General features: G+C 39.0%; 1 protein-coding gene across 2 annotated transcripts in view; it reads right to left on the bottom strand.

The window, feature by feature from the left end:
* Positions 1-560: 560 nt before the first annotated feature.
* LOC119728205 overlaps positions 561-14,316 on the bottom strand; it is a 39,916-nt gene continuing 26,160 nt past the window's right edge. The window contains exons 2-7 of one of the 2 annotated variants that reach the window (XM_038200340.1): positions 13,747-13,881; positions 6,203-7,219; positions 4,811-5,235; positions 4,405-4,512; positions 3,399-3,867; positions 561-1,489 (exon numbers count right to left, since the gene is read on the bottom strand). In XM_038200340.1, coding sequence (XP_038056268.1) covers positions 1,469-1,489; positions 3,399-3,867; positions 4,405-4,512; positions 4,811-5,235; positions 6,203-7,219; positions 13,747-13,779 — 2,073 coding nt within the window. In that variant the 5' untranslated portion in view covers positions 13,780-13,881 and the 3' untranslated portion in view covers positions 561-1,468. Of the gene's footprint in view, positions 1,490-2,750; positions 3,868-4,404; positions 4,513-4,810; positions 5,236-6,202; positions 7,220-13,746; positions 13,882-14,316 lie in introns of those variants that run through there. The other variant, XM_038200339.1, reaches the window with a different exon arrangement.

The raw sequence follows: 14,316 nt of genomic DNA, 5'->3' as shown, positions 1-14,316 counted from the left end.
GTGGACATTAGTATACATGTACATGTATAAAGGTACAGAACAATGCACAAACTAACATATTACAGAGAAGAAATGGAAACTTGATATGTTTTTAGTACTTGAAACCTCAACATGTGCAGATAAGTACATGTATGTATAGATGAACTTATTCATCAAATGATTTAATTGGTATTCACACTGTATATGTAGAGAAAAAAAAGAGTTTTATTTGAAAAAAGAAAGGAACAAGTTAGGGTGATTCAGACAAGATTAGTTGTGAATACAAGAAACCCTTCAGTGAAAGCTGCCATCTTGGTCTTGTTAAGTATGCAGGATGCATGATAGTCATGCAGTCAGATAACACATAACAGGTACCAAGATGACCGCTGTGGTCAGAGAAACCATGGTAACATGAGGAAATGTTTAGTTAATTATCAGCACCTACCGGTAAGTCAGGATACTAGACATAACGCTTTGGCAAAAAATGATGTCAGATGTCAAAAAGTGAAACTGTCAACAACAACAAAAAAGAAGAAATTTCAATTTTCAATGCTTTTGATTTTATCAAAATGCATAAGAAAAAAAATCACATAATTTAAGTGGTTACTCATAAAAACATATGAGAACAGCCTTACATCAGTTCTTCAGCTTTTAAAGAGAATAAATTTGTGAGTTGCAATTCCTTGAACAAATATAGTTGCTTGCAGGATTTTAGATTTTATTTTTCCTGATTTGTTGTTATTCTAGTAGCAATACTGTCATATCAAAATTTAAAAGGGTCACGGAGTGAGTTGCTTCCATTCCAATTCATGGTGGTATATACAGCATGCGCATGTTTCATCAAACATTTCCTTTCCTGTTACTGTATATTTAAACACAAATAAATAAATAAACAAACAAACAAACAAACAAAAATGAAAATCAAACAGAATGTAACACTTCATGCGTTGTGAAGGACAGGAGGGCGTAGGACCATATGAGTGACCCCTCCCACTGACCTTCAGCAGCAGTCATTATGTATGCAAAGATATGCAGAAAGGTCAGCAGAAAAGTCAATGAATATTTATGACCTGGTCAAGAGTTGGTAAATGAGTTAGTACAATGAATTCAGTATGCATACAAAAATAACAATCAGTCTCAAAATGGTTCTTAAAATGTGAATTAAAATGGAAATGAAAACGATGGGTGGCCATTCAAATTCTTAAAAGTGGAAGAACTGAGCGAAAACAAAGTATTCAAGGTACTAAAAATGAAACTCAAAAATCATCGTGCTATTTCTCCTGTTTTTTTTTTCCTTTTCAAAATGCATCATTCCAATTGGGTGCCAAAACCTCTTACCAGACAAATTTACCCAGCAAATTTTAAATTGGTCAAGACAGCTGCTGAAGAACATGTAACTGGGGTGGGTCCAAGGCAGTTGGCCCCTGACCATGGACAAGGGCCAAACATGGGTTGGCCCCTACACATGGATACAGCACCTCTTGCTTCCTCAAATGGTTAGGATGGAAACCTAGAAGATGGCGAGAGGAAAGAATCATCAGATTGAACAATGGTAGGGGAGGGGGTTGTGGGGGTGGGTAGGGGGTTGTGGTGGGGGGGGGGGAGGTGTGGCTTATGGGAGGGGGGTGTTGTTAGTGGGAGGAGGGGTTTGTGAGGGGGATGTGGGGGGGTTGACAAATTAAAGACAAAAGCTCCTTTATACATTTTGTAAGCCTTTTTTCAAATTTACCTCGTGATAAAGTGAATCCTCTGGGCATATTACTGAGCTTGCAAACTAACAACTAAATCAAGCCCATTTTGTTGTGAAGTGGGTCTCTATCATTTTGTTAGTGTGTAGTTGGGAATTTTTCTCAAGTTCACTATCCTGTTCATAGATATCAATGGAATTATCTGGTATGGGTACATACATGTTTATCATCATTTACATACATGTATTTTAAGTGAATATTTTGGCTATTTTTCTGGCTAGTTGATAAGCTGGGATGCATGCTGCATGTTCACGCATGTACATTATTAGGGACCATTAGAAATGGTACGCGTAAGGGATACGTACCGTATGTGGCTCGGGAAAATAAGCTGGTTATATCAGCATTTTGTGTGGTTATTTCACCAAACTCACATGTACACATCTTATCATTCTGATGTGAAAGGCACATTGCCTATGATGTGCCAAATGAAATACATGTAACAATGCAAAATAATGATGTTATTTTTTTCCGAGCTGCATACGTATCATGCGCATGTTCCATTTCTAATGGCCCCTATTCATTGACCCTCAAATACACGTACATGTATGTACATCTGCAATTGACAGTTTTTTTTTAAATTTACTCAATCTTTTTATGACAAAAACAAACATACATGTATAAACAGGAGTGGGGGAGGGGAGAAAGTGTTTTTTTTTAGCAAGAACTTTCAGGAACCACCCTAACTTAACAAAGTTAGAAAAGGTGATCTTGGCCCTTGTTCTTGTAGAAAAAAACCCCACATAAACTGGTAGATAACCTTGACACTTTAGATAGAATTTTGGAGAATCTGGGATAATTTAAATGAACCTCTCATAATGGTCATCAGATTTATAATCTATCTGATTCAAACCTTTCACTCAAAATGGAATAAAAAATCCACACGTGTATAATTCCACTTCTCAAAAATAAAATATACTTTGAAGCAGCACCCTTTTTTCTACTGTTTTTGTCACAATAATGTATGCAGAGAAGATGTCACCATGCAGTATTCTGAGCAAATTCTCCATGGCAACCAAATGACACTCTGACCTCAGTGTAACACCAATGTTGCACGGGCTCATATTTGGCGGCCATTCGCGACACATTTTCCCTTTGGCAAGTACATGTACATGTTAAGAAAAGGTGAGTTTTGAGTAATAACAATTTTAGTGCTGCAAAAAGAATCCTATTTTTAGATGTGTTATTCTTACCTTGCAGTACAATGTACCCGGTAGGTGTATGACATTTACATGTAGTTATTTTCATTTCATACAAAATGTAGCTGTCTTCTACTCACGTGTACAACTGTATGTACATGTACACAAGCACATGAACGTATGAATGTACATGTACATCATTTTGTTCATTGTAAATTCTGTGCACATGCCAATTATATGCCCATACTAACCAAACACCATGATCAGCATGGCAATAACCCGTTACTGCAGGTGTGTCTACAGATTTTTTTTTTATCAGAATATACTTAAGTTCAAGGGGACGAAAACTCCAGCTGGACAGTGGATTACATAACTCAGTGGGGGTTGGCAACTCTTGTGGTAATACTAAGATGATAAAAAAACAGTCTTGCTTTTTTTTTTTTTTCAAGCTGTCTTTGAATTCAGCAGACTTGTGTTGTGGGTTTAAGACCAATCATTGTTATCATAGATAGAAGCAAAATACAAACAAACTTGCCAGCAAGAACAGAAGGAGGAAGACGACAAGACTCAAGAAGATGGCCACAATGAACATGACAGCGTGAGTGAAGCGCTGGTATTTCTCCTTCTCCGTATCCTCTTTAGTCTTGGGGCCGATGATGGGGGGTACCTTCTTATTATTCCGGCTGTTCAGGATGTGGTGTCGTCCCCGCGAGCCACCCCCTGGCTTGCCGTTGTTCCCTTGCAGCGTCTTGTTATGCTGGGCCTCTTTGTAGATCTTGACAAAGGGCGTGTCCAGCGGGGCGGAGTCGTTGGTCTGGGTCAAGTTCCAGCTCGGGTAGCGGAAGTGCAGGTTGAATTTACGGGCCCAGCGGGCAAAGATGGCCTTCTCTGTGACGAAGACGTGGCCTGAGGTCAGGTGGGTCTCACTCTGCATGTAATACTCACATTCTTTCTTGCCGTTGCTCTCATAGTAATGGTAGGGAGTGGTGTCATTGGGGTTTTCCCTGTTCATACATAATAAAAACAACAACATTCAGAAATTCTATACTCTACCATGTCTACAGTATCACACAAAATTGCTTGGCCAATACTCATTTTACCACATAGTCTTGGTTCAAGTATCAATACTGCAAAGATCGCAATTTGAAGCTAGTCTCGTCATGTGAGTGGATTGTGTTGTAAATTCCCCATACCAGCGGCTTTTACTATAAGCAGACATGCATAGGAGAACAAAGTCTTTATAAAATGTTTTAAACCAAGACTAATAACCACCAAAAATTGCTTGAAATTCAGGCACTGCAGTGGATCATGGGCCTGCTGCTTTCAACTGTAAACAAAATTGTACAGTGATTCAATATAATGATGGTCTTAGAAAATATGGCGTGATCAGAATACGAAGGCATCAAAGGGAATGTCCTGGAATATCAAAGGTTAATACTTGTAAACACAAATAAGCATTTGAAGAAGCTTTTTCATTTTATTTAACCACTTTATCTTGCAATGGCCGAAGGATTCAGTAACAAAACTTGAGGTTCACTTACTTGCAAAACTTTTCATGTACGAGACCGAAGACATCAGTGCGATCGCAGGTGTCCAAAGCATAAATAAGGGTCATCCAGCCAGTAGACAACCAGGTCTTAGCATCCTTCCTGCAATAGACAGGACAAACACATGTACATGTATGTATGATTATAAACCCCAATTATAAACTATTCACGATCCCTAACGTCCTTGGCATTTTGCTCAGAACCTTGAATTCTCCAAAACCAATGGCACATTCCTCAACCCTTCAAAAATTATGAAATAAAAAGAAATTTACCATGTAAGTCACTCGTCTATTATTGCTCAATACATTTGAGTCCGAGCCCCGATACATCTTACCCCCCCCTCCAAAAGACCAATACACACAAGAAATTAAACTACAGGAGACGACACCCTTGTTTATACCTTGATATGCCAGTGTCTGTCTGGAAGAGGTTTTCAGCAAACGCCATCTTGCTAGAGGACAGCATGTAGAACTGAGTATCCGTGTAAGTCTTGGAGAAGTTCTTGGCAATGGTATAATGCTTGTCTTTCTTCTTATCCACCCGCGTGTTGAACAGCCAAGGAATGATGAGTCGCTCGGCCCGCGTGCTCTGGTTGACAAAGATCTGGTGCTGGTCCGACTGGCTTTGGTTCAGTTTAATCAAGTTGACGTGACCCATGACACGGGCCGTGGTCTTGGAGCCGACGTCGTCTTGGAAGCCACTGACAGGGGCGCTGTTCATGCGGATGACGCAAGGGTAGCCATCGATCTCGGCTCCAGCTGATTTGTTGAGGAGCTGGCCCGAGCTAGAGACCACAGCACAGGATTTACAGCGCAAGCGGAGTTTCTGAAATGAAAACAATCAGTTGCATATGACTGGTACCCTTTTATTCATTATGCAAACTGCCTCCATGTAATACTTGGCTACTCCCTCAATCCTCCAAATTCATCCTACGATCCAATATGTTGAGGCAGTGCCAATGATATCCAGTACAGAACGAGTCACATAAAAAGGAAACTCAAATGGCAGGACCAATTTTTAAGGGATGTTAAACACAACCACCATTTTAAAGTTCTTTCCACAGATCACAAAAAAAGGTAAGTGTTCTTTCAGCAAAACGAAAACAATTCACATATGGATGTATGTGAATTGTTTTCGTTTTGCTGAAAGAACACACTTTTTTTTTGTGATCTGTGGACAAAACTTTAAAACAGTGGCTGTGTTTAAAATTCCGTAACTTGAAAAGTGCATGAGTGATTTGAATGATCCTTACACTAAAAGAAAGATTATTAATTGGGCTTTCGTATTCTAGATTTTGAAAATGCTATGCAGAACTTCATTACAAAAATGATCCTGCCATTTCGGTTTCCCCCCTTTTTTTTTTTTTTTAACTCACCCTGTATATAATCTTTGCTCACATTTTTGCATGGCTAAGCACATACAACACAAGGTATACATGTACATGTAGCTTTAAGACCCTGACACAATGCATCATTCAAAACCTTGTTGGCACTGTTACAGCCCAATCTTCCCAAATCCTCCCAAATCCTCCCAAACCACCTGGTTGATTTTGGGGGATTAAGGAGAGTTTCGGTTAATGAGTCCTATTTGGGACAAAAAAACCTACATAAAAGAGGCCTGGGGCATGTACCTGTAGTCATAAACCATCAAAATTATACGTCTTGGATTTTGGCTTGGATTGTAAAGACATGTACATTTCAAGGGTTCAACAATGAAGAAATGCCAATCAGAATGATCAAGGAATCAGTTATCAATTCATATCTCATTGAAGTTCAGAATAATGGTAACTTACTGTTCTGGTTTCCATGAGATAGTATCCATCAACTTCTGGCATGGGTGTAGGTGGACGATATGGCATATGTGGTCTTACCCTATCCGCCATAGTTCGTATCACACTCTGTGTCACATCTCCCTCACCCTGGGGATGTCTCCCTACAGCGGACCCACTGAAGGCATCCTTTAATCTCTTGAGATGTTGATTTCTGGAGTTCCATCCACGCACTGTGGCATTTTGACTAGAGTTGGGTAGTACTTTTTCGTGAGTTGTCTTGAGTTGTTGACTTCTACTTGTGTTTGATGCGTAGTGCGTTGCACTGAGATTTGTTAACTTGGCCAGCCCCGCTGAACGATCCCCGGCTAAGAGGGATAAACTCTTTGTGAAGGTTTCGTTTGGAGCATTGATGATCTCGTTGAGTTCTATCAAACGTTTCAGGCTGATCTCTGTCTCCTCCCGAATCTTTTGCATATTCTTCTCAATGGCAGCTATCAGGTAAGTGCTATTGTGGACCAAGTAACTAGGTGACAGAACTACTTTGCCATCATCCATGGACAAAGATGAGTTGGATAGACTACTATTCCCCAAAGTGGAGGGGGTGGTAGTTCTACTACTGTTGATGCCTAAAAGTGCATTCTTGACCTTCCTTAGAGAGTTGCTTAAGTTCTGCACATGTATGGACGGCTCCCGTATTAAAAACTGAGTCAGGTTGTTATTCAGTAGCTCTAAAAAGTTGTGCTTTGTTAGTTGGTAATCCCCAGTGTTCGGCATTCTCCCGTCGTAATTGTACTTGGCTGTCCTTATCATCAAGTCATCCATGTTTTGTAAAAACAGCGGTGCCGTCAGGTTTCCTGGGGGACCCCTCGAGTAGTGTTGTCTGAGTAGCGGTGAGGGGGTGGGCAAGAATATGGAGTTGTAGACCCGTAGTAGATGAGAATCATCCCTCCATTGGATGTAAACGTGTGAGTAGTAGGCCATGCCCAGAAGCATGAACAAGGAGTACCAGAAAATGAACAGGATAAGCCGTCGCCGGTTCTGAAGATGAGAAGTGATTAGAGAAATGATAAGTTATAAGGCTTGAATTAGAAAGCTCATTATGTGCTGCATTCTGCATGAATTTGACTGATTTCAGACTACATGTACATGTAAGAGTCTAGCGCTGTGCATTTTCAAATAATTTAGGATTTGATTATTTGAACTTGGATCGAATCCAATATTTGAAACAAGCTGATCAAGTTTTACATGCACCAGCCTAAACTCTGTGTACAGGTATGTGAACTATGTACACCTCGAGGACAGACAGACAAAGGGAGAACAACAAACTCTTTGTTGACCTCGATCGTTCATCTTTTGTTGAAAATGGGAGAGTGTTACATTACAGGGACAAAGGAAAAGACAATTGCTCGTCATCGGGAGTGATATAAAACACAACTGTGTGTGCTGGTCAGGAAGCAAATGGCCTGGCAATTGGAAAGTTGCGTGCAACTATCGAAAACTGATGAGTTTCATAAAATATACCAAATATCTTTAAATTTTTTTCAACGCACATGTTGCTGACTAGCTGATATTTGCAAGCTGTTGGAGATGCAAATTAGATCTTATACTGTTTTATTCAAAGAAACTGTAAAATCATGCTTGAAAAGTGACTATCGACCAAACTGTGGCATTTGACAAACATTAAAACTACACAATTGAAATAAAACCCGTGTTTTTCTTCATTTTCTTGAGATCATTGAAATTTTTTGAATATTCAACTCAGCACAGCCCTAGAATTATCAATTGAAACTTACTTGATGAATGGTTTATGGCGATGTCAAACCAACCAGATAATTATTGAACAATGACAATAATGAAAGCTGAAAAACAAGATAATCAAGGTTGTTTGTAACATACATAAGCACTATACAAACTGAGACCAAACTATCGCAATCCAAAAAAAAAAAAAAAAAAAAAGTCCACTTCTTTGACACCGGCTTCTTACACTGAACAATTTTCCATTTTTTCCCCACAATCAATCAACATGTGCCATGATGCTTTGACAATAAAGAAGAAAATGGAACAAGATGAAAAGGTTGAATACAGTTCCTCTGGCCAACGGACAAATAAACAGCCCCAAAACGTTCACTCTACAGTGCCTTGCAAGTCCCTGACATTTCAAACCTTTTTTTCCCCCTGTCAACTACCCGCATTTCCAATTTTCCCTGCCCAAATTGAATCCTTGGAAATTGATTTCAAATTTTATTTGCGGCACGTGTGACAGGTAGGCCGGAGACACAAATATACAAGCAACGAAATCAATGCGTGACGGAGGAAGAATATGGTGGCTTTAATTACATTGTAAAAATTTGCAGGGTGTGCGGAAACTCCCTGATTGGAAACAAAATTATGAGAGCAAAGTGGGGAAAAACAACAGAAAAAAAGCATTGTAATCAATTCTTGTGGTTCTAATTTGCAGTGACACAAGGCCCAAGAAGATAATTTGTATCACACATGTATTTCGCTTGCTGGAGTCAAACGGTGTTGAAATTCACATTTTTTTTTAAAGGACCCATGACATGCAATTTAATTTTTTTAATGCAATCCTTGAAAATGCACACTCGTGTCCCGCATTTAACCCTAATTTCAATTGTCATTTTGCCATTTTCAAGGGTATTTTGGTGCCTTTTTGGTTTTCACGCTTATGCCAATTTTCATATTCATGAGCAAAAGTGTGATGTCATTTCAGGCAGAAACCTCAATATTGCAGCTATTTCAGCACCACAAGTTGCCAGATTTTGGACATTTTGCTGTTGTAAATTTTCTTTGCTTTGGTGATTCGTAATTGTGTCAGACCTCAGTACATGGCAGTAACCCAATTAGCAGACTTTTCTCAAAAATGTTTTCAATTAATGAGCAAATCTTTGGGTTAATAATTTGAACAGAAAACCCCTAAACTGAACAGTGTCTTTCTCAAATGACATCACATGCTCCCTCAGTTGTCTGGAAAAACATGGACATGATGGAACTTCTTTAACAAAAAAAGTTTAAAGAAGTGCACTTTTCAACAAAAATAACCGAAAAGGGATGTCAAATAGTTTTCATACATATGTACATTTAAGAGAAATTGAAAGTTGCACAAAATGTGTTCCTAAAAAAAAAAATCATCTCATGGACCCTTCAATGGGGTGGGTGGAAATCCTAGTGTACATGTACATGTTTGTTGCAAAATCCCACTCCCCATGAAATTGATACATGTACGAGTACATCAAGGACAGATTTTGAAATGTGAATGTGTGTTTTTTTTGGGCAAAATTCTACTGACAGAGGAGTGTTGTTGTGAATTTCTATTAGTTTACAGTTCTTAGTTACTTTTCAGTGAGACCCCCAAGAGAAGGAGATACATTGTAAGTTATACAATCAAACAATAGATTGATTGCATTCAGCCGCCATCTTTGAAGTGTATACATGAACATGTATTTTATTTTATTTTTATTGTTTTATTTTATTACACTTCTCCACTGGCTGATATAAAAAAATATATTACAAGATATACAGAATCACAGATAAAAAACACAGAGAATTTACAATTTCAATAAATTGTAAAAAAAAAAAAAAAAGAGTTTATGCCAGAATACGTATGGATTAAGCCTGTGAGTGGCAAGATGGAACAGGTGACTAGCACCTCTACAGAGCCATCCTACCACAGGAAAACCAGATCCTATGTATTAATTTAATGTATTAATTTAATGTATTAAATCTTTTCTATAAAAAAAGGGGGAAAAAAGAGAGAGAGAGAAAAAAAGAGGGGGCGGGGCGTAGATAGCTAGAACAAAAAGCCAAAGGGGAAAATAAGGAAAAGAAGAAGGAAGAATTAAACAAAGGGGGGATGGGGGCGGTAAGCGATACTAGAACTGAAACTTAAAGAGTTAATTTCAAGTGGAAGACTGGTGAGCGTTAACCAAGTACAATGTATGTATCACCTCGATCATTTTCAGAGATTTAAACAATAAAATTGTCTCTGCTGCTATACAACACTGTCTGAATAGACTCTGTGCGTGCACAAGGTAATGTACCCTGGGGCGTACGTGAGCGTGTGTCAATACAGATCTGTCACCATGTGGACATCTGACTTGTTAATGGTGTCACATAAACTTCTTATAATTAAAAACAGTTATAATAATTATAACTTGGTATGAAAAAGTAATTATTTTCTGTTGTGAGACATAGTGCATGGGTTTGTACACCCTAGATAAAAATGGCATCCTACACATTGTGTTCGTTTTCACAAATTGTGTTTTTTACTAACATTCACATTAAAAGTCAAGTTACAAACGCTAGCTCTATCAGTTTGTGTAAGTACATGTACATGTACATGTAGTTCCCTGTAACTATGCCACTGGATCCTCCTTACAAAAACAGTCTTGATTCTCTATGCAGGAACCGATTGCAGAACCAACAGGACAGGCAAGTGGCAAGGCTGCCATGCTAAATCAATAGCACCAACTGGGTACATGTACAATTTAATTACATGTCAGGTAGGAGCCTCCTGCTTCAATCATGCCATCCCGTGAATGAAGAGACTACAGGCCTGGTCACCCTGGCTGCATCTTATCAGGCCGGCTTGTATAGATTTTTTCCCCCATATTCTTTCTGACAGACACGGAGACGACTCAAGGGGGGGGGGGGGCGGACTCGATCAGATTGAAGATTTTCCATCCTGCTGAATCCAGGTTGGAGAAACTCAACGTGGTTGTAACAGTTTATATTTAAATTGAATTTTGTGATGTCCTTCGAGGAGAATCTGCAAGACTCAATTTTTCCGGTTACTGTTATAGCAGGAGACAATCACAGCCGAGATTTTAGACTTAAAACTGTGGCACCTGAAATAAAACTGGTGAAAACAAGGTCTGAACATTTTTAGTAAATTAGATTCACAAACAATATGTTCTTCATGGTGTACATGTACATGTAATTTACTACTTCAACCAATCTTGTTTAAAGATCTTCAAGGGATACTAAGATGTGCAGGCAGCTGTTTGTGTCAAGTCTATTATCTACCGTACAGTGAACTCTGTTCAGTTATGCAAAGGGTACTGTACACGCACATATGTGTAAATGTATGGACCTATTTCAGAGAGGGACCCAAATGCCATCTTAAAATTGCAAAGGCTGACCCACATAATTCCCAGCTCTAGTCTACCCGTACCAAACATGGTCAACATAGAATGCAAAATGTGAATAAAACATGAATCTTGGCAGCTACATGTAACACATTGCATAGACTCTGCATACATCAAGCATAGGGGCCATCAATAAAGTACTTGTATGTGGGTCATTCCACCGGGTTGGGAAGCAGTGCATGTTACATCCATATATTTCGTTATATTATTAAAAGTATCAATGCATTCTAAACAATTGCTCAACATAGTATTTGTCTTAGGGTGTTTTAATACTTGAGAAAGTTTGAAATCATTTGAAAGTACTTTGACAAAAAAATGAGTAAATGTATTAATTCGGACGTAACATTGACACCGTGTCAATGTTACATCCAAATATTCTTTTCTTGCCATTTTTTACACGTATGTAAAATATTACCCAAACTGACATTGCATATTTACAACTGGACACCTAAGCACCAAGAAAAGCTTTGGTTTTGGTCTAGTCAGGGTTCAAATATAGCAGAAACAATACCGCAATACCGTACAATGTACGCACTTTAAGGAAGGCCTCATATTGGCATGAAATGGTACCGGATAGAGACAATGAGGCGATATCAGCTCAACATCAACTACACATGTACCGGTAGTATTCATTGATTCCATAGTAAACACCACTAAACTAGACTTGAACTGGGTATCACATCACACTTGTGCAAATAACTGAAACAAACTATGCCTTTCACTAAGACTTGCTGGCAGGTTTGGACTATTTCAACAATATCGCACATGTAGGCCTACATGTGGCCAGACATTTGTATAAGCCCTTTCAAAAATGGTGACAAAAACAACTTGTTCTTATCTGAACTAAAAGGATAATTGTTTGAAATTCCTCATAACGGACTCTGAAGTTCTGCCCATGCTGCCTGTTTGCAGTTTCCCTATCACCACATGTCTTTTAATAACCCTCCCAGAAAAGTACATGTAATTGTATGTGTACCTGTATGGGAAAGCGAATACCGTGATATTTTTTAGACAGATACGGTACCGTGGCCTCTCATCATCAAATACCACACAAGACTAGTTGCTTGCCCTAAAAAAATGCCGGTCAAAATCAGTTATGGCAAACTGCTTTCCTATGGGTGCAAAAGTACAAAATTATTTCATTTTTTCCTTAGTCGAACTCAGTCTGGTGAGTTTCGTTGCCGAAATGGCATTGTTTACCCCTACTTTTGCAAAAAGGGTGCCTTGCTTGTTTGAGGGTTTAAGAAATCTAACTTCCATATAACAGCAGTCAAAGTTTGTTTTGTGTTATTGTTCGAAAAAGTGAGTTAAACAGATAAAAGTTAGCCCACTCAGCAAAATATGAATTAAATAATCAAAGTTAATTGAATTATTTAGCTTTCCTATAGGAAATGACATGCTCTATTTAAGCGTCATAATGATGTCATATTTGTTCTTAGAAACTTTGCACATGACTGCCCAAGACTAATGAATCTAAATCCAAGACATGATACATACATACATGTAAAGTTGTTAGCTGCCAGTTGCAGGGAAACACATGCTCCCTGGGTTTAATTGTTAAATACAGTCCAATGACATACCGATACATGTACATGTATTCACGTATATTCCATCTTGGATTTTGCCCATCACGGATGTTATATCATAAACACTGCCAGTGTTGTCTATGGAGCATCAAATGACTTGCAACTGAAAAATATCAGTTAGGAATGGACTCTAGGTCCAGACAACTGCTTCATGAGTCAGTCTCAACTCTCTACGTCATATTCCAAAGGAAGCTTGCCCTCATCTGCTTTGCAGGGTAGGTGGATTCGCTAGCTGGCCTGCTTTGCGGGGGCGGCGGCTTTGTCGCCTCTCCCACTCTGTGGGCAAACGCAAGCTTTGCAGGTGAAATTCACCACCTGCTTTGCAGGAGGGGAGAACAACTCGCAGGCGACCAACTTGTGAAAGGTCAACTCGTGAACAGTAAACTCTTGAACAACTTGTGAACACATACAGACAAATCCGGCGGCAGCAATTTTCTGCGGTGGCGCAGGGTCGCGCGAGTCACGCTCAGGTAGTACGCATGCACTTCGGACTCCTGCGACCAATAGGAATACCAAAATGTGCGTGCGCCTCATCTTTAAGAAAGCGTGCAGCATGTGCGTGAGCATGACACCACCGCTGTAAAAGCTTCAAATTCTGGTCGTTGGATTTCACTATAGTATTCACATAGCTGTGGTTTTACATAAGCTGTGAAGTGCACACACTGCAGATAAACCATTCAGGCAGGAAATCCAATAACAATATCACACATAACTAATTCCAATATTCTTAGAAAAACAACCGAGCGTAAACACGTGTTGGCAATGACAAATGCAAAGCAATGTACATGCATCATCGTATTTTATACAAAGTACCCACCATACACTTCAGCATGAGCAATGACAGCGACATCTTGGCAGTGGTTCCGGGGGACCTTGTGATGCCGCTGTGCCCACTACTCCTCAGGACTGGATTCAGTCGCTCGGCTCTCCTTTGCTGGAACTAATTCATTCCCTGTAAACAGATGACAGAACAAACAAATCAAATCAAGGATCAAGTCTTTGCTGGCAGGAGAGTTTAACATGTAGTTCTTGCCCCAAAATTGATGTTGAGTTGAGGCGCAGCAGCAGAAATGTTGAGAGATGGCCAAAGTGTTCGAAAATGTAAAACTTATGGTTTCCAAATTATGGCCATTAATTCATTTGCCAAACAAATTCAGCATTTTGATATACATATGAATGAAAACATGAATATACTTGTAAAGTGTATTGTAAACTGTACAGTATTCCAAAAACCATGCACACGTACATTTTTTTTTATGTTCAAGTACAATGTGCATAATATGGAATGAAGGATCTCCTTTTACCCAAACTTATTACCAAAATCCACAATGGTAGTTCAAATCTAATTTTATTCATACATAAAAATGCAATAAATTAAAGAAAGAAA

The sequence above is a fragment of the Patiria miniata genome, unplaced genomic scaffold, assembly GCF_015706575.1.
Source record: "Patiria miniata isolate m_02_andy unplaced genomic scaffold, ASM1570657v1 HiC_scaffold_20, whole genome shotgun sequence".
NCBI classification, from domain to species: Eukaryota; Metazoa; Echinodermata; class Asteroidea; order Valvatida; family Asterinidae; genus Patiria; species Patiria miniata.
Note: the sequence above shows the minus strand (reverse complement) of the source record. Positions and strands in the feature narration are given on the sequence as shown.